The sequence below is a fragment of the Castor canadensis genome, chromosome 9, assembly GCF_047511655.1.
Source record: "Castor canadensis chromosome 9, mCasCan1.hap1v2, whole genome shotgun sequence".
Lineage (NCBI taxonomy): Eukaryota > Metazoa > Chordata > Mammalia > Rodentia > Castoridae > Castor > Castor canadensis.
In genome coordinates, this window is record NC_133394.1 from 95503831 (window position 1) to 95526820 (window position 22990).

The 22990-nt window shown below is 38.0% G+C and overlaps 1 protein-coding gene, 1 long non-coding RNA gene and 1 pseudogene across 6 annotated transcripts in view; 1 reads left to right on the forward strand and 2 right to left on the reverse strand.

Annotated features, from left to right (window-relative positions):
* Window positions 1–331: 331 nt before the first annotated feature.
* Window positions 332–1654, reverse strand: LOC141410953 (uncharacterized). The gene is made up of 2 exons (XR_012435781.1): window positions 1280–1654; window positions 332–544 (listed from the first exon to the last, which is right to left on the reverse strand). It is a non-coding gene; the product is annotated as an uncharacterized lncRNA (long non-coding RNA).
* Window positions 1655–1722: 68 nt separating this feature from the next.
* Window positions 1723–22990, forward strand: part of Ankrd17 (ankyrin repeat domain 17) — a 153435-nt gene continuing 132167 nt past the window's right edge. For all 5 annotated transcript variants that reach the window (XM_020157111.2, XM_020157112.2, XM_020157113.2 and 2 more), the window contains exon 1: window positions 1723–2264. In XM_020157111.2, the coding sequence (XP_020012700.1) occupies window positions 1866–2264 (399 nt within the window). In that variant the 5' untranslated portion in view covers window positions 1723–1865. The remainder of the gene's footprint in view (window positions 2265–22990) is intronic.
* On the reverse strand, window positions 13505–13617 carry LOC141411272 (small nucleolar RNA SNORA51; annotated as a pseudogene).

Genomic DNA, 22990 nt, shown 5'->3' on the forward strand with positions numbered 1-22990 from the left:
AGAGAAAGAGGGGGAATATGGGAACAAGGAATTTCTCATTCCTCTGGTACTGGTGAAAAGGAAAACTCAGGAAATTTTTAGCACTTTGAGAATTTGGGCTTAATAGCCTCAATCTTGTGAAGTTTGAAGTCATATAATGAAATAGGGTAAAGACTGCAAAAGGGAGAAAAGATACTGAAAAGGAGACAAAGGTGATGAAAGACATATAAAATGTGAGGGAGGGATCCAGGGAAATTATGGACCCTAAATCTGTAGTGGTTAAGATGAATAATGTAATGTTTTGTTTTACCCTGGAAGTCAGCAAACCACGGAAGGAGGGATGGACAGATGGTTAGCACTTTGTACGCATATTTACTATAGCACGCATTACACAGTGAAGCCCATGGAAACAGACTTGATTTCACGAACTACGCACATAGTAGGCGCATGATGGATTTTTGCTTGAATGAATTGATTTAGTCATCGCCAATTCTGCTGGGGTGCTCTGTAAGTACTGGCAACTGCCCACATTTCATATGGTATGCCAGTGCTAAGAAGAAAAATGCTAAAAAAAAAAAAAAAAGAAATCAGGCACATTCAGCTAAACTTAGCAGTCTTAAAATGGCAACTATGTCAGTCGAGGCATACTTTTTATCTCGTGCCAGTACATCTGCCTCTGATGTTTGCTTCGTTTTCCTTATGCCACGGTACTCGTACAAGACTAGAAATGACTAATTCTGAGTTCAATAAGCTACACTCTTATTTTTAAAAGTTCTGCAAGGTCTTCGGACACTTAAGAGCGAACTCAGTCAGAATCCCCACCACATTATTTCTTCCCAGAGATGTACAAGGGCAAAGACATTACTTAAGATGCTCACTTCACACGTAAAAGTTGTGTTGGTGAGGGGTGGAACAGCTAAATCAGGGTCAATCGTCAGCAAATCCTGGCTCATCTTTCTTTTGGAGACCCCCCTATGCATGCCCTTCACATCACACAGGTGTTGAAAATCAGGTTCAGGAAACCTATGAGCCAGCACTTAAACTTAAGCCAGGGAGGCTCTTTCCTTATACGGAGCCATTTCTTAAGATTCCAAGCCCTCTCAGTTTAGCGATGGAAAAAAAAAAAAATGGCCAGGAATAAAACTACGCAAGGGAGGTCCAGAATGAGGCCCCACCTCCCGGATCTGGCCGAGCGGACCTCCCGCTCACGCAGGGCCTGGCCGCGCTTCCGTTTTCGCCTCCCACACTACCCGGTCCGCTCCTCTGCAGCTTCCCCTCCTGCCCGCCCTCCCTCACGCACCGCCGCGCTGCGCGCCCGCCGGGGCCGGAGTCCCGGCCCTCGAAATCTCACTTTCGACTTTCGGCCATCCGCGCGCCGCCGCTCAGGCGACGGCTGATGGCGTCACCGGCGCTTCCGCTTGCGGCTGCGTTCTAGTCACAAGCCAGGAAGGAAGAAGGGAGGGCTGCAGAGCTGTGCGTGGGGGAAGTAGCGAGAAAAGAGAAGAAATCCGGGCTTTCGCGGACGTGCAGGCCGTCCCCGCGGTCCCCTTCCGAAGCCACCTTTGGCACACTTCCTTACGACTTTTTTGTTTCCCCTTCTCGGGGTCTCCCGACAACCCATCTCCCTTTACGCCTCACCTCCCCACCCCCTTGCTCCCGCACGCTCCCTCCCTCCCTCCCTCCCTCCCACCGTCAGGCTCCCCGCCCTTTAGTATCGCGAGACGAGGTGAGAGCTGGCGGAGCGGCGGCGGCGGCAGTAGAGGTGACCGAGGCGGTGGCGGCGGAGGCGGCCCCGAGCGCTGTGTCGGCCCCGGTGCGGCCGAAGTCGCGGTAGAGCGTAGCCCCCACGCCCCTCCCCTGCCCGCGCCCTCCCTCTTTCCCTGGGGATGGAGAAGGCGACGGTTCCGGTGGCGGCGGCTGAGGGAGAAGAGAGCCCCCCGGCGGTGGCGGCGGTGGCGGCCCCCCCCGCGGCGGTGGCGGCGGCGGCGGCGGCGGAGGTTGGCGGCGGCAGCGGGGCTCGCTCGGCCTCGTCTCCTCGTGGGATGGTGCGCGTCTGCGACCTGCTCCTGAAGAAGAAGTCGCCGCCGCAGCAGCAGCAGCAGCAGCAGCACCACAAGGCCAAGCGTAACCGGACTTGCCGACCCCCGAGCAGCAGCGAGAGCAGCAGCGACAGCGACAACAGCGGTGGCGGTGGAGGCGGCGGCGGCGGAGGCGGCGGCGGCACCAGCAGCAACAACAGCGAGGAAGAAGAGGACGACGACGACGAGGAAGAGGAGGTTTCTGAGGCAAGGGCCTGATTTCAAAGGAAGGAGGGAGGAAGGGACCATAAAGGATAGGGGCCGAGGCTGGGAGGGGACTTGCGGTGGGAAGGGTCCATCTGTCTTGAGGACCAGGCTTTCGACTGCCCCCTTTCTTTTCCTCGGCCTAAATCGTGAGGTGTGGGAATGTGGGGGAGGGTAGCTGACACGTGGGGGTGGGAGGACCGAGAAGTCCACAGAGTTGGTGCACGGCCTGTTACCCTGTAAGGCTCCCGTGGTGAAGGATGGAGGAAACCGGTTAGAGTCCCTTTTCGCCTACCCTGGGAGGAGGGTGGTCTCCCTGGGGCCAGTAAGGCCATCTTATTCCCGGCGGGGGGCGGGGCTAAAACGGGAGGGGTAACATAATAGGTTGGACAAGAATTGCGAGGGTTCCCCAGTCGTGAGGTGCAAGGGAGCAGTTTTGGAGGGGAGGTGAGATTGGACTAGGAGCTAAGTATTTGTGTGAGAGACACGTGAAAAAGCTGTATTTTTCCATACTGGTTTGCTGCAGGGCTTTTTTTTTTTTTTTTCTGACTATTGTGGCTGTTGAATCAATCTTCACTTTCTCGAGCTCAAGGATTTTGGATGAACCGATCTTGTCTATATACATTTGTAAGTGTATAAATGGATGGAAAATGTATTTGATCCTTGCATGTACATCTATACGCACCTTCAGATGCTTCCTTAGTGAGGAATAATGCAGCTAGGACTAGTTCTTTTCCAAATAATAAAAGGCAGCAAAGCCTGCTTTGGACCTAGACCTGGTTGTGGTGAGTTGGGGTAGGAAGGCCTTTTGATTTGTCCTAGTGATCTGGTTTCGTAACTGTTTCTAATTTTTCCTGATTCCACAGACAGGCGGCGTTGCAAGACCTTTATTCCTCAAAGAAGGCCTTTTAACCCAAAAGCTCGGTACAACATGCCATACTAATCACTAACGAAGAATTAGCCTTACCACTTATCAACTCTTTATAACTCTCTTGTCCCTTCCTCTTAAATGGAAGATGGAACATTCTTAATCTGGAGAAAGCAGTTGTAATTTAAGGCAGCAGAGGAAAAAAGCTTTAAAAGTTGACTAAAACTTAGTTGTGAGAGAGAACTGAGTTATCTGGAAGATCATTTGTCATTTATTCTCTTCTACAAACAGATCTTGATGAAAGGCTGCTTTTGTAAAAATTGCTTTTATTGCATCCAGTTCTGTTCAGATAGAGAAATAACTATTAAAGGGGTTGAGATTTGTCTACTAGCATAAGACAACATTCTTTTTTGCCTCAGGTATATAGAGATATAAGATTGGAGTACAGTACCCATACCAAAAAAGAGGTACACTCTCTGCTTTCCTTTCTTTTGGGGCTAGGATAAGGGGGGGCAGTACTGGGACTTGAACTCAGAGCCTCATGCTTGGTAGGTAAGTGTTCTACCACTTGAGCCACACCTCCAGCTCAGTTCCTGCTATTATTTCTATTTGACATGTTGGGTTCTGTGGATAGATTTGTATTGATAGATTTTGTATTGGCTTAATTTAATGTTTGAAGATAGTGTGTTGCTTAGGCTGCTTTTGAAGCCATGAAGAGAGGGCTGAGGATGTGGCTCAGTGGAAGAGTGCCTGCCTACCAGGCCCAAGACTCTGGGTTCAGTTCCCCAGCATCATTAAAAAAAAGAGACTAATACTGAAGCAATGAAGAGAAAGATGTGTTGGGATTCTCATCTCCAGTTAAAAATCTTGTGGTACTTGGAATCATTCAGTTTTACGGTTCTTCTCAGAAGCGAGAAACATTTTAGAAATAATCTAGCCCAGCTCTATTTTAAAAATGAGGACAAGACTTAGAGGAAACTGATTGTGTCCAGTAGTTGCAAAAGTAGAAATTAAAGTTTTCTAAAGGCTTCAGTCAATACAGGTTTCAATTGTAGTTTATTTCATTGTAGCTGCCTTCTGACCCTTTTCAAAAATTCAGCCACTGAACTTAGTTTATCATGGAGCTATGGGCAAAATGCCAATATTTTATTAATATTTTAAGTTTTCCAGTAAAATATCAAACTGTGGTTTAGAATAAGTTCATGATACTTGAATGAAACCCTTACTGAAATATTCTGCTGGAAACTCCACCTCCTTAGGCAGTTTTGTCCATTAGAATGTGGCCTAATAATTTCTTAAATTTTGAATAGCTCTAAGATTGTAGGTATGTTAGTTTTGTGGGTCAGGTTTGTTTTCCTTAGAAAATGTGTATGGTATATCCTGACTGAACTAGGAGAGTGTTGCTTTGTTTTTAATGTGCTCTGTTCTGTCTTCTGCACTGTGGTGTGTTATGAAGATGAGTCAGGAGAAATAGGTGTAAGAAAGTGCAACCATTAAAAAAAGTTTTTCGTGTACATGATGAGCGATGAGCAGACACAAAGGAATACAAGTTTGTCTCGCTGTACTTGCCTCCATTCTTCCATCACAGTAAAGAAATAAACCTCATGGATACTGTACACTGTAAGCCAAATGAGTGAGTTGTACAATGTTTTTCTTTTAATTATCATGTTCCTGATAAGTCAGCAGTTTAACTTTCTGGAGTTAGGAGGTTCGTGGCTAAAATCACAATATATGTAAGGATTTTTTTTTTTTGTTCCATAATTGTTTTAATCTATACAATTAAAAAATGTGGATAACATGATCCTTAAGCTAATTCTTGTAGTGAAAATTCTTCAGAAGGTTAAAAAGGAATATGAAAAATTGTACTTTTTCTGTATTTAATCTGAAAAAGTGAGAGATTTAATATAACAAAATACGTTAGTTATGAAGAAATGCTATATGGATATTCTTTGTATCTACTGAAAGAGGAGAAATGGGAAGAAAAGAGAATCAGTGTACATAAGAGCTTTATTTACATGTTGAAGAACCAGAATATAATTATTTTTAAACACTAGAGTAGGTTATTGAGAATTGGATTTTTCCACCAAAGTATTTCAGAATAGATAATTGTGTTTTAGATAATTTGCATAGCTTCAGATTTACCTGGAAACAAAAGTATATGATCAAGAGTTTTTCCTTTCCCTTTGCCACCTTATATTTTATGCAAGACCTGAGATCTAAAATTTTTGGCTTTCTGTGGGTGACTGACCAATAAGAAAAACAGAAGTGTATCTCCCAACGTAAAAACCATGATGGACTTCTTTTAAAATTAGCAGACTAAATTTCTTACTCAAATATTATAAGAAAAAGTTGAAATCGCAAGTTTACATTTCATTTGAGAAATAACATTGCATGGTGTTGAATGCATTTTTGAATATTACTGATGTCATTGATTTTTAAAGTAGAATTCAAATCAAGAACAGTATTAAAGGCTGGGCTTTTATGTTCAAAAGTAAAAATTTTGTTGAAAATTAGAAAACTGTAAATATAGTCTATGTTTATAGGTAATCCATGGCTTTACATTAAGAGATAAACCTAGCAAAGAAATTTTACACAAAGGGAGTCAGTAAATAAATCGGTATTGACTTAGTATTGAAAGGATTTCCAGGGCTAGGGAGAATTTGTTACCGATATGAAAGAGCTAGGGTTGAGAACTAGAGAGAAAAAGCAATTTCAAAAACCGGGCTGTTTTTTCAAGTTAATTTCCACAGACTGTTTTTGTTTTTTTTTTTAATGCAAAGTGCTAAATTCCTCTGTAAATACATACAACACAGATTAACTCAGAGAAACTTGCTTTATCTGTTCCCCAGTTTCACCTCTTTAATTGATGTGGCATTATTTGTAAACTAGATGTTAAGATCTTTGAAGCAGTAGTCTGTCTTAATTATTTTCTTGTCTCCTATTTTGCTTTACCACAGGACTTGATTTAAAAATACATTTTTTTCAGTTGAATAGCTAGTACCTAGGGAGGATCCGGAATTCACCTAGGAAACTAAGAGAAGAAATAAAATTGTTTTCATCCTTTCTTAGCTCCAGAGTCTCTGAATAGCTAATGTTTAGATTCAACATCTTTCAGTTTCTAATCGCTTCTCAGTTATAGTGCTCTTCCCTAGGTAGGGGAAAGTCAGTTAAACTAATAGGCATTGATTATTGAATGTCTGATAAGTCCCTAAATATATTTAGATTTTAAAAACATAGTAAGAGTTAATACTTAAGTTGGTGCCCACTGTGTGTGAAGTTAAGAGCCTGGACTGTGGAGCTTGTATTCAAACCCTAGATCCATCACATAATAGCTTTGTGATCTTGGGCAAGTTACTTAACCCCTCTTCACCTCAATTTCCAATGTGTAAATAATAATAATAATAATAATAGATTCTACTTTATAGCATTGTTATGAAAGATAAATGAGTCAATATGGTTTTCATGTATTCTCATTTTTTTTAATCATAACTCCATGAAATGGGTGTCACCATATTTATTAGTCAATAAATGTTTGGTGTCTCTGCTATATGCTTGGTTTTGTACTGTATTGAGTAAGCAGTGGTGAACAAAACTGAATTTTTTTGAGGTACTTGGTTTGAACTTAGGGCCTACACCTTGAGTCACTCCAGCAGTCCCTTTTTGTAATGAATTTTTTTCAAGATAGGGTCTTTCGAACTTTTTTTGCCTAAGGCTGGCTTCAAACTTGATCCACCTGATCTCTGCCTCCTGAGTAGCTAGGATTACAGGCATGAGCCACTGGTACCCGGCTGAACAAAACTCTTCTTAAGATGCGTATGCATGCATGGAAATACCACAGTGAACTCTACCCTCCCCCCATTGTACAATTAGTGTGTACTAATTGGGAGGAAAAATGTACAAAAGGTCCGGTATAGTAACTTAAGTGGTAGAGTGCCTGCCTAGCAAGCACAAGGCTCTGAGTTCATTCCCTGACACAGCCAAAAAAAAAAAAGAAAAAGAAATACACCCATGAGTTGGGGAATTGTGGGAAGTGAAGTTAAACGGTTAGATGTATATCCTGTTTATGGTGTATGTATTTCAGAAGCATAAAAATGTTGGAAGAGGAGACATTCATTTTACTGAAAAAGAAACTAGTTTAGCAGTGCATTAGGCAGCTTCATCAGTGTCATGTAGCTAATATGTGTCAGAATAGAACTTGAGTCTGTTTGATTCAAACCATTCACATTCCTTCATTTATTCACTCATTCATTTGCATGCTTTCGTTACACTGTATGATACTGACTAACATCTGTAATGTCAGCATTTCAGTTAACTCAAAGCAATTTCAGATAATACAGGTTTTTGGCAGACAACCATTGAAGACAAATTATGTACTCCAAGCTTTTTCCTTTACTTGTTCAGAAAAACTAAAAAAGAAAAAAAGAAATACAAATAAATATATCCATATTTCCACCATCTATAGTTAAGCATTATTAACAAAATTAAAATTTTATAGTGAAAACTACTCCTTAGGGACAATCTACTACTTCCGTGTTTCAAGATTCTTACTTTTTAAAATAATCTTTCCTTATTAAACTAAAAAAAAAAAAATCTTTCTTTAAAATAAGGGCTGTTAACTTGGTCTGGTAAAGTGAATAATCTGAAACATAAGATTTTGTTGAAGGTTTTGTGGGGTTTTTTTTTTTTTTTTTTGCCCTTCTCCCTAGCCCCACAGTATGTATACAGAACTTTAGACACCCAGAAAGGTCTATGACCTGTGCATCTCTTACAGTCTTGTTGATTTGAAATGTTCTCACTGCAAAGATAGTAGGGAATCTGACAGCCATGGATATTTATTTATCTATTTTGATTTTGACAAGTGAATTCAGAGCCCTTTTCTTGCTAGGCAAGTGCTTTACCACTTGATCTATGCACACCCCCCTCCCACCCCAGCTCATTTATTTGGGTTTAGAAATTGTTTCTAAAAAAGTAATATGGTAACAAAGAAGGCCTTTTTGTGAAATAGTTAAGTCCAAGATTTATCACTTCTTTGTACTAAACCAGCCCTGTACCTCTTTTTTCTCTTCTTAAATCTTTAGCCTTTTAATTGATAAAGCAGTTTACTTCCTGTCTATAGACTGTTAGATCTGAAGGCAGAAGCCTTGTCTTGCTCATCTTTATGTCTCCCACTGTACAGTACTGTGTTTAGCATCTTACTTTGCTAGGTTTTCATGAAGCTAGGTCTTTGAAGGAAGAATATTACGTAAGTATTTCTTTATTAGCCACTTGCTGTAGGAAGTATTTGGAACCCCACATCTTAAAATAACAGAACTTGGTTGCAATTATTTATAGTGGACTCCTATAAGATATTTTAATGGGACTCTAATCTCAGTTTAGTCAAGTCATTTTTAACCTCACCAACCTAATTGGAGTTACTATTATAAAAGTTTACAGTGTTGAATAATCATCAAAACAGCACATTTTCACTCCTAAGTAGATATCAGTTAGACTGTTTCTCCTTACATCTAAATGTGCTTTCAAGTTGATTAGAAACATACTTTTGGGGTTCTTAAGGCAGTGTAGTTTCATTCATGACAGTTTAATTTATTTTTATAAAAATAGCTTAATGGGTTAGAAAATATGGATGTAATAAGGATTCTTAAAATTGTTGCATACTTGACCATAAATGAAAAGTAGTTTTTACTTCACAATTGTGTATGAAGTAGTGCCTGTTGATATCACTTTTGTTTTTGTTAGAACTAGTAAGAGGCACCAACATTCAGAGTATCCTATGCCAACTCTAACTTCTTTTGGGTTTCATCTTCACTAAATACAAAAATAAGTGCTTAGGGAACTGAGGGTGATATGTAAATATGAATACCCTTTTTTTAGTCCCTTGAACCTTGTCTGTCTGGTAGAGGTATTCCCAGCCATTTGCTACTCAGAAAGAAACACAATATCCTCTCTGACTTCTGATACCTAACTTAATGTTTTTATTTTATTTTGTCTTTAGAATCTCTGTTTTTTTTTTTTTTGGCAATACTGGGATTTGAACTCAGGGCCTACACCTTGAGGCACTCTACCAGGCTGACTTTGAATCTCAGACTTCCTGATCTCTGCCTCCTGAGTAGCTAGGATTACAGGGGTGAGTCACTGGGGCCCACCTTGAAACTGTTCTTATTCACGAGGGAAAGTAGAACTGTGGAGTAATATAAGTATGATTTTTATCATGATTTATAATTTGGGATTTTGGTTAGTGAAAAGGAAACTGTTTTTTCCCAAGAATACTCTGAAACTTGGAGTTAAAATAGACCTAATTATTGAAAGTGTAATAATCATCATCCTATAAAACTCATAAATGTTACATTATCTTTTAAAGGGGTTAACTTTTTAAGTTTACTACTGAGTGAAATTAGAGATAAAAGATGGTTGGGAAGAAAAACTGTGAAGTTCCACACATGTATCCCCACCCAGCACAACAGTAAAAAAAAAAAATGTGAAGGTTGAGTACTTTTAGGGAATTCCTGTTGGAGCTAATATTATTTAATGTCTTTTTAAATAGTTGTGATGTATGGTAGAATTTATCAAAGCTTGCACATGGATCATAATGAGTCATGCTGATGGAAGTACACAAGAAGATTATTGAGAACAAATTGGAAAATGTTAAATAGGTTTTTATGAGTCAAGGGCAAAAAAATGTGCTTTTTTTTGGGTAAATGGTTGGAAACAGCATTTTCTAATTAGACTTATATTGTACATTATTTACATTGCCCCCAGCATCTCTCCCCTTAAATCCCTTCCCCACCCCATTTAAAGCAATTGCAGGAGGTTTCTTAGTTCTGTTTCATACAAGTGTATTAAGTCCATCAACCATATACTGTCACCTTAGTCTCCTTCATTTACCCTCCCTCTCTTCCAACTAGTACTCCCCCACGCACTGTACCTATTTTACAGTCCTGTTTTTCATTGTTAATATTTAAATTGGCAAAAGTTTAATATAGTGTTGGGTGAGGTTAAGTAAGATATTTGGGATATCCAAAATAATTTTTATTTTAAATAGTTCGATGCTAAGTCTACACAAAATTATTTCTGGCTGCTGTACTGTGAAAGTGATGAGTAAAAGAAGGTAAAGTCTTGAGAGGGATACTTTTTAAAAAAAAAAGTGGTTGGAGGATTAGTGATAGAATCTGTCATAAAGGAGGACTGCAGATTTTACTTAATTATATTCTTACTGCTTATTACCTAATGTTCAAATTAATTAAAACACGGAGAAAATCATGAGGCACACCAGGCAGTGTTTTTCAAGCAAATTCATTCTTTTATTTTTTGAGATTATTTGAAAGTACAGACTATTCATGTCATATTTATGGAGTGAGTTTATAGTTGTGGATCTCTAGAAAGCAATCTTGTCTTTTCCTTCCCCAAAAGACTATTAACTGCTTTAATTTAACCCTTCATTCCTTACCCCAAGAGATAGGATTAGAAAAGAAAAAACAAAAAGTGAAGGAATATAAGTATCTATCCTCAATCCTTTGGGGGTGGGGGGCGGATGTGTGTGGGTGTGTATGTGTTTTGGTATTGAATCTAGGGCCTTGTGCATGCAAAGTAAGTAGTTTACCTCTGAGCTACACCCACGGCCCCTAAAATTAATTCTCAATTTGGGTTTTTTTTTTCCTGTGGAGCATCTCCTAATTAGTTTAATAACAGTTGGTTGAAAACTGTTTCAGAGGGATCTGAAGAAAGATTGGTATCATTGGTTTTGAACGTAGAATAAATAGATTTGGGAATTTTTCTTTCCTTCTTTTCTATCACCCTAAAGCTAATATCTGAGAAGAAAAGTAAGTCTTGTGTTATAGTATGCTTGTGTTAATACTAAGTTTATTTCCAGTTGAGCTTTTAATCCTATTATTGTCTCTTCTCTATGTCATGTTTCCCTCTTATTTTTATATGGAATTAATCGTGAAAATAGTCCTGTTGCAAAGTCTCTAGTATAGCTCCTACTAGTGTGAGATAAAGTATAGGAATTAATTTTTTTTACTTGACATTTATTGAACATCTATGTGTGGCTGTTTTCAGTCTCTAGTAATATCATCCATTTCCTTCCTAGTGAATATGAGTAAAGTAGACATATTTAAAATCATTACACATGGTAAATGGATAAAAGTTAAATGTTCCACAGTGTGGAACATTTTATGTATTGGACACATATTCATAATTTATATTTTTCATGTTGGTGGACATTTAGATTGTTTTCACTACATTGCTATTTTAACTATAATGTTGAAATAAACATTTTATAGTTACTTTTGAGTACAAAAATATTTCTTTGGGGGGGATCTGGGGAAGTGAAATTATTGGGCCTAGCCAGAGTGTACACACATGTTAAATTTGATAATACTCTCAAGTTTACTGTCCTCAAAAATGAGAATCAGCCTAGATACGACTAGTTTATTTTTTGTTTGAGTTTCTTTTGAGAATTTCCTGTTTTATTCCTCATTTTATTAGAGTTGTATTTTTCTTGGTGATTTGCCTACACTGTTTATATTTATGGGTATAACTGGTGGTTTTACGGTGTTATTTGTTGCATGTACTCCATGCTTATACTCACAATATGAAAAAAATTATTTTTGCTTAGTAAATTATACTCTTTTTATGACTTGTAAAGACCTTCCTCAAGGTAGTGTTTAAAAATTCCTAAAAATTTTCTGTTGATACTTCTGTACTTTGTTTTCCCAAGATACATGGAGTTTTTTTTTTTTTTTTTTTGCTATAGTATTTAATTATTGTGCCCATTTCATATCTGTTCTTTTCAGTAGCAGTTGACCAGTCCTTGCTTCTTAAAAGGTGTTTCTCCTATCTTCACTTAGGTAATGCCCCCTCTCCTATTTCTGCCTTACTACCCTGTCTTCTATTTCTGCCTTACTACCCTGTCTTCTGTTGATTTTTCTTGCTTCCTCCTACCCTCCTCAGTACACATCCTTTGATTGTTTACTAACTCATTGCCCTATTTTTTTTGTTTTATATTTTTATGTCTGGTCTCACTTCTTAGATGATTTTAGCTAGTCTTCTGTTAAGTTACCATATGTCAATGACTTACACATTTGCATTTCCAGTCTAAACTTTTCTTCTTGAGAATTGGGCTCAAGTTTCCGGCCATCTGACATTTGTACAAAGCTTCCCATACTTAATCCTCTCTTTTCTCAAGAGCGTCAATTCACAATCCCATCCAGTTACTACATATAGCTCGAAATGAAAGTCACCTACATTATGCCTTTTCTCTTCAGTTTAGTCATTCACAAAACAATTAGCAACTTATTTCTTTCTCTTTTGCCCAACTTGTATAGTGATAAATAGAAATAGGCTAATCGTAATTAAAAATTCCTTTAGAGAAGAGAAAAATAGGAAGTATGTAGCAGTCATTGATCCATTTTAATAATGAAATTGTTTTGGGATGGGAGTTGTAGCATCTTTTTCCTGACCCTGTGTAAGTTCCCTGGTTAAACCAGTTTTGCTCTATGCAGAGGGGATGTTCATTTGACTGTTGGCTGTGTCCTTGGCTACATCTGAAAGTATATGGGTACTGGAGAGTATGACAACCCTAAGAACTAAACTGCTTTTGTAGTCCTTTGTCATTTGGTGTAGATTTAGGACCTGTAGGGTTTCTTAAAAGTTTATTCATAATTTTTTTTATAGATCATTAATGTAGTTTGGTGGTAAAACTCTTCTCAAAACTTTATAGAGCTGGGGATGTAGCTCAGTGGTACAGTGCATGCCTCGTATGCACAAGGCCCTGAGTGTGACTGCCAAACAACAACAGAATGATTCTAGCCAATACCTGGGAGGCAGGAGGATCTGGAGTTGGAATCCAGTCTGAACTCCTTACAGCAAGCTGACTCAAAAAACCAAAGGGGAAAAAATCTTTAGAGATTTCTGAATCTTGCTTTTTTTTTTTTTTTTTTTTTTTTAAATTCAGTACTATATGCATTAACTACATAACAAAAGATCTTTTAGTCATAAGATTTGGACCCTCCTGATTCCTTACTTAACTCTATACTAGACCTTTTCTTCTATTCCTTATGTTCTTATCTGCTTGGGGATATCTGAATTAATACTTTTGGATGATGTATTCAGTCAAGGATTAACCAGAGAAGCAGAACAGGTAAGAGGTTAACATGTGATGAATCTAGACAGTTAGTATTCAGAGATTTATTACATGTTTCTGAGGGCTGGTTACACAGGTCTGAAATCTGTAAAGCAGACAGGAAGAGAAGCTTGTTAGCTTCAGACCTAGGTTGAAGCTGTTCTCTCCATAGGTAGCCCAGAAGGGAAGATTAAAGAGAGAACAACTGTAAATTCAGCTTTTGTTTATAGTCTTTTTTTTTTTTCCCCTCCCACTCTATGCCTCCCCACTCACAATATAGACCAGGCACAAGGCTGGGTTGAGATATATATGGAGTACTTTGCCTCCTCTATAGATAACAGTCAGTAGTCTGTTTTTGATAGGAAGAACTAGATTTTTTTTTTTTTTTTGTAGGCACTCACTTGACCAGGTAGCTCACTGGTCATGATCACTTTATTTTATAGTTAGCTGGTTAGGATTTAAATTGTGTCTCCAAAATCCTTTTACCACAGCACCTAGACTGGTATTTGATTGAATAACAAAAGAAGGTATCTGTGTGCTACAAAATGGCTCCTTCTCTTTTCTTTATTTAAGCTTAACCAAGTTGATACATTAGGAACCACAGGTGGGAAAGCAACGCTCTCAACCTGATCTTTGCTGCTATCTGGCAAAAAAACCCCTCAGGGTCTAAAGTGTCTTCTTGCATTCAGAACACAAAAGCAGTTGCCTTGTTATTTTTTTTCTTTTTCTACACCTTGAGCCACTCCAAAAGCCCTTTTTTGTGATGGGTTTTTTGAGATGGGGGTCTCAAACTATTTCCCTAGGCTGGCTTCAAACCTCAATCCTCCTGATCTCTGCCTCCTGGGTAGCTAGGATTACAGATGTGAGCCACTGGTGCCCAGCTACTTTTTTTTTTTTTTAACCCTAGTCTGAGAAGCCCCAAATTATTGGTTTTTATAGATTGGGGTTTGCTGCTGAGAGAGCTTTCCTTAGCACTGCCTTCTTGTCTGTCTCTGCTTGTTCATTGCTTTATTTGTAGCTAAATTGACCTTTCTCGTTGATCTTTAGCTAGCACACACCGCTATTCTGAGTTTTTCTAACTGATTTTCTTAGAGCTATGGACTTGGTAGATGGGTGATGCACCCTCCCTACTATTACAGGCAAGAGCTACTAAATGTTTTGCAAGTGCAAACAGGTCATTAGCTTTCCAGCTTAAGATGTGTTTCCTTGCTACCTGTTCTCCAACTTTCATCAAGAGTTTTTTAGGAGTTTGTTTTATGGCAGCAACTCACTTTTAAATTAATATAATACAATGTATAGATGAGCAGAGAGATTCAGACACGTGGTTCAGACAGGACAGAAGTTTTTTCTCTTTTTTGTTGATATTCTAGGGATAGTCCTTCAGGTTATTAACAGATCTAAGTTCCTGCGGTCTTATTACTATACCATTCCTTAAATTGTGCTGTCCCATGTTACAGATGCTAGCCACATGTGACTATTGAACCCTTGAAATGTGGCTGAATTTTTAATTTAATTTATTTTTTTGAAACAGGGTTTTGCTGTGTATCCAGGACTGGCTCAGCTTCCTGAATGCTGAGATTATAGGTGTGTGGCACTATGTCTGCCTTATTTAGTTTTAATTTAATAATTACATGTGGCTAGTGGCTACCATATTGGAGAGTGTAGATATGGAACATTTCCGTCATCAAGAAAGTTTTATTGGACACCTGTGCCTTGGGGTCTACAAGGTCTAATTTGGCTCTCCAGCATCAAGTCCATGTTCCAGTGTGTTATGTGCTGAATTATATACCTAAAACAGTGACTGTGGTTAGAGATAAGGCATTTAGAAAGGTAATTAAGGTTAAGTGAGGTCCTAATTAGGCCTTAATCTAATCTAACTTGTTTCCTTATGAGAAGATGAAATTTGGACATAGAAACCAGGGATATAATTCTACTATTACATTCTCCTTTTGGCTTACAATACACTAAGTCCTTGTTATCCACCAGAATATGATTCCAAAGAGACTGTTCTTGAGGAAAAACCGCTAATGCTCAGGGTGCATAGAGTAGTATAAAATTAATCCCACTTATCTATACTGTACATATTATTGGTCTGAGCATCCAAAACTTGGAAGCTTATGGAGTAGGCTAAATTAATACTGTCATAAAACTACTGATGTACACAGTAATACTGCTCACCAAAAAGATCTTATTTTGTGTTCTTAATCTTGAGTGCTGCAGATGCTTGATTCATTTTTCCCATAATGCTGCCCAACTTCTGCTAAAGACATGCTGCCTTTCAACAAATCTAAAAATTTCACTTTATCGTTTAAATTAAGCACATTATGTGCCCCTTTTGGCTTGGGAGGATTGCCATAACTTCTACCTTGTCTTTTGAGCACCATTTGCTTTTGGGGAGGCATAGTTGCTTAGTTTCACAAAATTAAGGGGAGGGAACAAACTCAGCAGATCATGCAACAATTTAAACACGTGACAATAATGTGGGACTGACTGAGTGCTTTTCTCAGCTGTGTACGAGTGCTTGCAGGAATTTTGAAATTTTGTTTTTGAAATTTCTTTTTATTCAAATTTTTGTGATCGCACTTGGTCAAAACCTCATGTGATAAATTTGCACATCAAATGAGTTTAATGTATAAGAGAAAATGTCACTCCTGGTTCATGAAATAATCTTGTTGACCTAGCTCAGGTCATGTTTTCGTTCTTGAACTATCCACTGTCATTAAGGAAAGAGAGACTTTGTTCAGAACTAGATCATGTTTTTCTTTTATTATTCATATGTGCATACAAGGCTTGGTTCATTTCTCCCCCCTGCCTCCACCCCTCCCTTACCACCCACTCCACCCCCTCCCTCTCCCCCCCACCCCCTCAATACCCAGCAGAAACTATTTTGCCCTTATTTCTAATTTTGTTGTAGAGAGAGTATAAGCAATAACAGGAAGGGACAAGGGTTTTTGCTGGTTGAGATAAGGATAGCTATACAGGGTATTGACTCACATTGATTTCCTGTGCGTGGGTGTTACCTTCTAGGTTAATTCTTTTTGATCTAACATTTTCTCTAGTACCTGGTCCCCTTTTCCTGTTGGCCTCAGTTGCATTTAAGGTATCTGCTTTAGTTTCTCTGCATTAAGGGCAACTAATGCTAGCTAGTTTTTTAGGTGTCTTACCTATCCTCACCCCTCCCTTGTGTGCTCTCGCTTTTATCATGTGCTCATAGTCTAATCCCATTGTTGTGTTTGCCCTTGATCTAATGTCCACATATGAGGGAGAACATATGATTTTTGGTCTTTTGGGCCAGGCTAACCTCACTCAGAATGATGTTCTCCACTTCCATCCATTTACCAGTGAATTATAACATTTCGTTCTTCTTCATGGTTGCATAAAATTCCATTGTGTATAGATACCACATTTTCTTAATCCATTCGTCTGTGCTGTTTCCATAACTTGGCTATTGTGAATAGTGCCGCAATAAACATGGATGTGCAGGTACCTCTGGAGTAACCTGTGTCACAGTCTTTTGGGTATATCCCCAAGAGTGGTATTGCTGGATCAAATGGTAGATTGATGTCCAGCTTTTTAAGTAGCCTCCAAATATTTTTCCAGAGTGGTTGTACTAGTCTACATCCCCACCAACAGTGTAAGAGGGTTCCTTTTTCCCGCATCCTCGCCAACACCTGTTGTTGTTGGTGTTGCTGATGATGGCTATTTTAACAGGGGTGAGGTGGAATCTTAGCGTGGTTTTAATTTGCATTTCCTTTATTGCTAGAGATGGTGAGCATTTTTTCATGTATTTTTTGGCCATTTGAATTTCTTTTGAGAAAGTTCTGTTAAATTCACTTGCCCATATCTTTATTGGTTCATTAGTTTTGGGAGAATTTATTTTTTTAAGTTCCCTATATATTCTTGTTATCAGTCCTTTGTCTGATGTATAGTTGCCAAATATTTTCTCCCACTCTGTGGGTGTTCTCTTCAGTTTAGAGACCATTTCTTTTGATGAACAGAAGCTTTTTAGCTTTATGAGGTCCCATTTATCTATGCTATCTCTTAGTTGCTGTGCTGCTGGGGTTTCATTGAGAAAGTTCTTACTTATACCTACTAACTCCAGAGTATTTCCTACTCTTTCCTGTATCAACTTTAGAGTTTGGGGTCTGATATTAAGATCCTTGATCCATTTTGAGTTAATCTTGGTATAGGGTGATATACATGTATCTAGTTTCAGTTTTTTGCAGACTGCTAACCAGTTTTCCCAGCAGTTTTTGTTGAGGCTGCTATTTCTCCATCGTATATTTTTAGCTCCTTTGTCAAAGACAAGTTGGTTATAGTTGTGTGGCTTCATATCTGGGTCCTCGATCATGTTTTTCTATTCCATACATAGGAGGTGCCATAGACAGCATTTCTATCTGAGCCTTAAGAGATAGTTTCCCAAGGAAAGAGGGTTCTGTTGCTGAGCTGGTATGGTTGGAGAGTGGGAAAGAAAAGCGTAAGACTTCCAAAGTATAACTTGAATCTTTAAACTTCTCTCCTTTGTTACTTACCATCACACCAGCATTATTTTATGTAAGGATTACATATTAGCCTCCAAATTTGGTCTCTTAGCTCTTCAGACAGAGTCTCATCTCCCATACTCCATTCATTCTTCATGCAATAAGTAGGCCCTTCTTTCCGAATATAAATCATTATTTGACTTCTCATTGCTGCTAACTTGGTCTGCAAGACTTTTTATGGCTACTTCTCCTTTTAGCCTCATTTTGTATCCTTTTTGGCTCATTTATTATCTTGTTACACTGAACTGAAAGGTTCTTAGAAACGTACACTTTCTTGGGATCTTTTTTACTTTCTAACTTTCTTTGATGTTCTTCCTCTGGCTCTTTGTTTTTTCTTGTCCTTTAGGTTTCAAAGTCGATACTGTTCCCTCTCCAGGGCTGTTGGAGAAGATGTTCCGCTCCACATGTCTTTTTCCTCCTACCTCTCAGTTTTATTCCTGCAGCATGGCAAGTTGAACTGGGGTGAAAAATAGAAGCCCTGCTGGTCTTTGTCCAAGCTTTATTAGTATTAAGTACATCAGTAAGTGCTTATATCTATGGCGATTTCTTACCACTTAGAAAGGGGTTTGTGTGTGGAGGTGAATGAAGGAATTTGAGTGTTTAACACCCCCAAATTCCTCACAGTGATTTGTTTATTCCTGTGTACATGTAAATGTTAATGCTATTTGAAACTTGTGATGTTGCTGTTCTTGTAAGTCAGAAGTCATTAAATACCTGATTTCATATGATTCGATACAATGTGTTAGTATGCTTTGATGTCTTTGCAGATAGTACTCTCCCTCATTGATCTTGTTTGTTAGGAGTTTTGGGTATTGTGCATTTAACTTGACACATGTGCTTTAGAATCAACTTTGGCACATTGACATATTAAAATATTTTCATTTATATTTTGATAGGATATCAATTGAAATTTGGATTAATTTGGGGGGAGTAGATGTATATTACTGAATATTCCAATCCAGAAACATGGTGGCATACTTGTACTTTTTCAGGCCCTTCATGTACCTTTAACAAAATTTTGTAGTGTACATATAGGTCTTGCACATTTGTTGTAGAGTTTATTATAGATTATTTTATGGTTCTTAATGATTTTTTTCTTCCATTACATAATATAATTGGTTACTGTTGGAGTATAAGACCCTATTGATTTTGATATCTTGGTCTTATATATTACCACTAAACTGAATTCTTGTTTTTTTTTTTTTAAGATACTGAGGTTTGAACTCAGGACCTTGCATTTGCTAACACTTGAGCCATGACCTCAGCCCTGTTGTATTTAGTTATTGTGCACTTTTGCTTGGAGTTGGCCTTGCACCACAATCTTCCTACCTTTGCTTCCCGTTTAGCTGGGATTAAGGATGTAAACTATCATACCTTTGTGTGTAGGCCTTCAATAATTTCTTGCATAGGCTGGCTTTGAACTGTGATTCTTCTATTTCTGCTTCCCAGATAGCTGGGATTACAGATGTATACTACTGGCAATACCTGTTTTTTATAACTAAAAATTAAAAAAAAATTTAAATTACTATGTTAATCATTTTTAAGTGTATAGTTCAGTAGTATTAAGTATATTTACATTGTTGGGCAACAGAAATCCAGAACCCTTTCATCTTGTAACCTAAAATAGTTCTATATATCCATTGATTAACAGTTCCACATTATCATGCTTCTAACTATTGGTACCTACCATTCTATTTTTGTTTGTTTGCATTTTCCTACTTTAAGTAGCTCATGTAAGTGAAATCATACTGTATTTGTCTTTTTGTGACTGTCTTATTTCAATTTAGATAATGCTCTCGTGGTTCATCTGTATTTGCATGTACATAACCAGTTTCCTCAGCATCATTTGTTGAAGAGGCTGTGTTTTCTCCAGCGTATGTTTTTGGCTCCTTTATCAAAGAACAGATGGCTATAGTTGTATGGTTTTACTATTCTGTTCTGTTCCATTGGTCTTAGTGTCTGTATTTTGCCAGTGTCATGGCATGGTATTTTTGTTACTGTGACTCTGCAGTATAATCTGAAGTCTAGTATTGTGATACCTCTAGTGTTGCTCTTTTTACTCAGGAATTACTTTTGCTATTTGAAGTCTTTAATGCTTCTGAATGAATTTTAGGATTGATTATTCTGTTTCTCAAAGAATGACATTGAGATTTTAATGGGCATTGCTGGTGATCTAATCCAGCCAGGGCTGGTGGTTGAATCCAGAACATTGTGCCTGCTAAGTACTCTTGTCACTGAGTTACATCCCTAGCCCTTTCTCTTTTTGAAAGGCCGTCTGACTATATAGCTCATCCTCACCTTGAACTCACTGTAGTTGAAGGCACCATGGCCTTGAACTCTCATTTTATTTTATACATTTCAAATATCTTTTTTGCGTTGGAAGTGTTGGGAATTGAACACAGGACCTCGCACATGCTAGGCAGTTGCTCTAATAATTGAGTTAAATTTCTAATCCTATTTTATATATTTCAGGTAATGCAAATGATTTAAAACTTAATGAAGCTGCTGTTCAGGAAATGCCAAAACAGAAGGTCTTCTATAAGACCTAATGTAGATAATAAGTAATTCTCTTGGACAGATAGGATAACATCCTTTAAATATAAAGTCTGTTCTAAAGTTTACACCAATGATACTGAACTGTGAATAGTGTTATATTTATTTATTTAATATTGGTGGAACCTTAAAAGATTATAGTATCTATTTTATTAATTTTTATGGTAAATATAGACTACAAGATTATGATTTTAGAGGTGAAATATCTGTTTTTGTATCTCAAGTATAAAGTTTGAAGTGTATATAATATTATGCCTTTATATACAGATGTAATTATGTAACCAAATTTTTGTTTTGCATAAATGGGAACATTACAAAAATTTTCTCTGCGGGCTGGGGGCATGGCTTAAGTGGTAGAGAGCTTGCCTAGTAAGTGCAAGGCCCTGATTTTAAACCCTAGTAAACCACGCCCCCCCCCCAAAAAAAATACGTGTGTTTGTGTGTTTGTGCACGCATGTGTGTATATTATCTGAAATTTTCTTTTAAATTAATAGTCTGTTACAAACTCTTACCACGTGAATATATATAAACTTCTCTTATTCCTTTTAATGACTGTGGAGTATTCCCTTATCAGGTATCATGATTTCTTTTCCAATTAATGGAAATTTGGTTTGTATTTAATGCTTTGTCATTACAAACAATGCTGCAGTTGACTCCCTCACTCTCTGTCTCTTTGTCTGTCTCTCTCTCTCTCTCTCTCTCTCTCTCTCTCTCCCTCGTCCCCCCCATTTGTCCATATATAAACACACACATATACCTACATATGTACATATTTATATTTTTCTGTATTATGGTAGGATGTATTTCTTGTGGTAAAAGTGCTACACCAAGGTTACATAGATCTATTTGTATAACTACCATTTCATTATATGTGTTAACACCATATTTTAAAAATTATTATAGTGGTTTTGTCGTGTTATAGGATCTGCTGGGTTGAATGTCAGCCTTTATGCCCCAAATGTATGTATTCTCTCTGGATGTTCTTTTGCTTTGACTGCTTCATTCATGAAGATGAAGATCATATATCACTTCTTTTCTGCAGGTGTTTATAGCACATAGCACATTGAGTAATTACAAATAATCTCAGTAGTATTTTTAGTATGTGCCAGGAGCAGAGCTAATTACTTTATGTATATTACCTGTTTAACCTTAACTCTAAGAAGTAATATTGTCCACATTTTGTAGTTGAAAAAAAAAATCAAGGCAAAACATAAATCACTTGCTCAAGGTTGGAGTAAGTAACACATGCTCACATGCTCGTCTGCCCCCTTAATACCCTTTTATGACCTTTCTAGTAATTGCTCAAGAAAAATGTTTTGTATAAACTGTAGAGCTCACTACCTCATTCCATCTTGCATGTAGGTTTTCTTTACAGATCCTCACAAATGACATCTTACTCCACATTATGTATAGTGACTTCTTCCCTACTCTCAAAAGACTGTCCTAAGATGTGAGGGCTATCTGTCACCCCATTGATCACTGGGGTTTATTTGGCTGATTTGGCTTGATAGATGGGTGTCACCTTTCTTCTTCACCACTCCATGTATGTCTCTCCTGAAGACCAAGGGTATACAAGTAGCTGTGCTCCCCTGCTAGAACCTCTAGATGAGCTCCAAATGAGTTAATGTAGTAGACCCTTGGTATCTGCAGGTATATGGTCCCAAGGAGACCACTGTTGAGGAAGACATACTAATGCACAGGATACGTAGAGTTCAGTACTCTAAAATTACTCCCAATTTATCTATACTGTACATACAATTGGTCCAAGCATCCATTACTTGAAACATAGAGTAGGCTAAATTACTGTTGTACACATTGATACTACTCATCAACAACAACAACAAAAAAGTAGGTCTTATTTTATGTTCTTAATTTCAAATATTGGAAAGCTTAATTCATTTTTCCCTTTATACCGCTCAGCTTCAGCTAAAGACATGCTGCCTTTCAACAAATCTAAAATTTTCACTTTGTCACTTAAATTAAGCACATTATGTGTCCCCTTTGGCTTAGGAGGATTGCCATAACTTTTACCTTGCCTTTAGAACAGTGTTTGCTTTTGGGGAGGTTCACAAAATTAAGGACAGGGAACCACTCAGCAGATTACACAATGATTTAAGCACAAGCAGTGATAACAGGACTGAATGAGATTTTCTCCTCAACAATGGGGCTATGTAATGTGCATGTGGAAGTTTAAAAATTTTGTTTTTGAAATTTCTTTTTGATTTTTTTTTTTTCTTGATTGAACTTGGTCAAAACCACGTGATAAATTCATGAATAAGGCAGGATTATTGTATTGCTATATTGTATTTCATCTTGTTTTTCTAACCTCCATCTTTGGAAAAGTCTTGTGGTTGATCTTGAGGTGAGTTTCGTAGATTGTGAAGATTTTGAGTAGATCGGAATACTATCCCCTTCATTATTTCTGAAATATTAACTCAAAATACATACCCTGTAGATGACTTGTTAGGATATGTTCTCAAGATGTAAAATGTGAAGAATGCTGTTTAGACCCTTCTATGCCTCTTAATTCATGCTGTCAGGTAAGTATGGCTTGTAAATTGAACCTCTCAGAACCTCACACAAAAGGAGCGTGATAATACCTTCTTTTGGTAGGGGTTAGGTGACACACGTACGTGAAACTCAATTA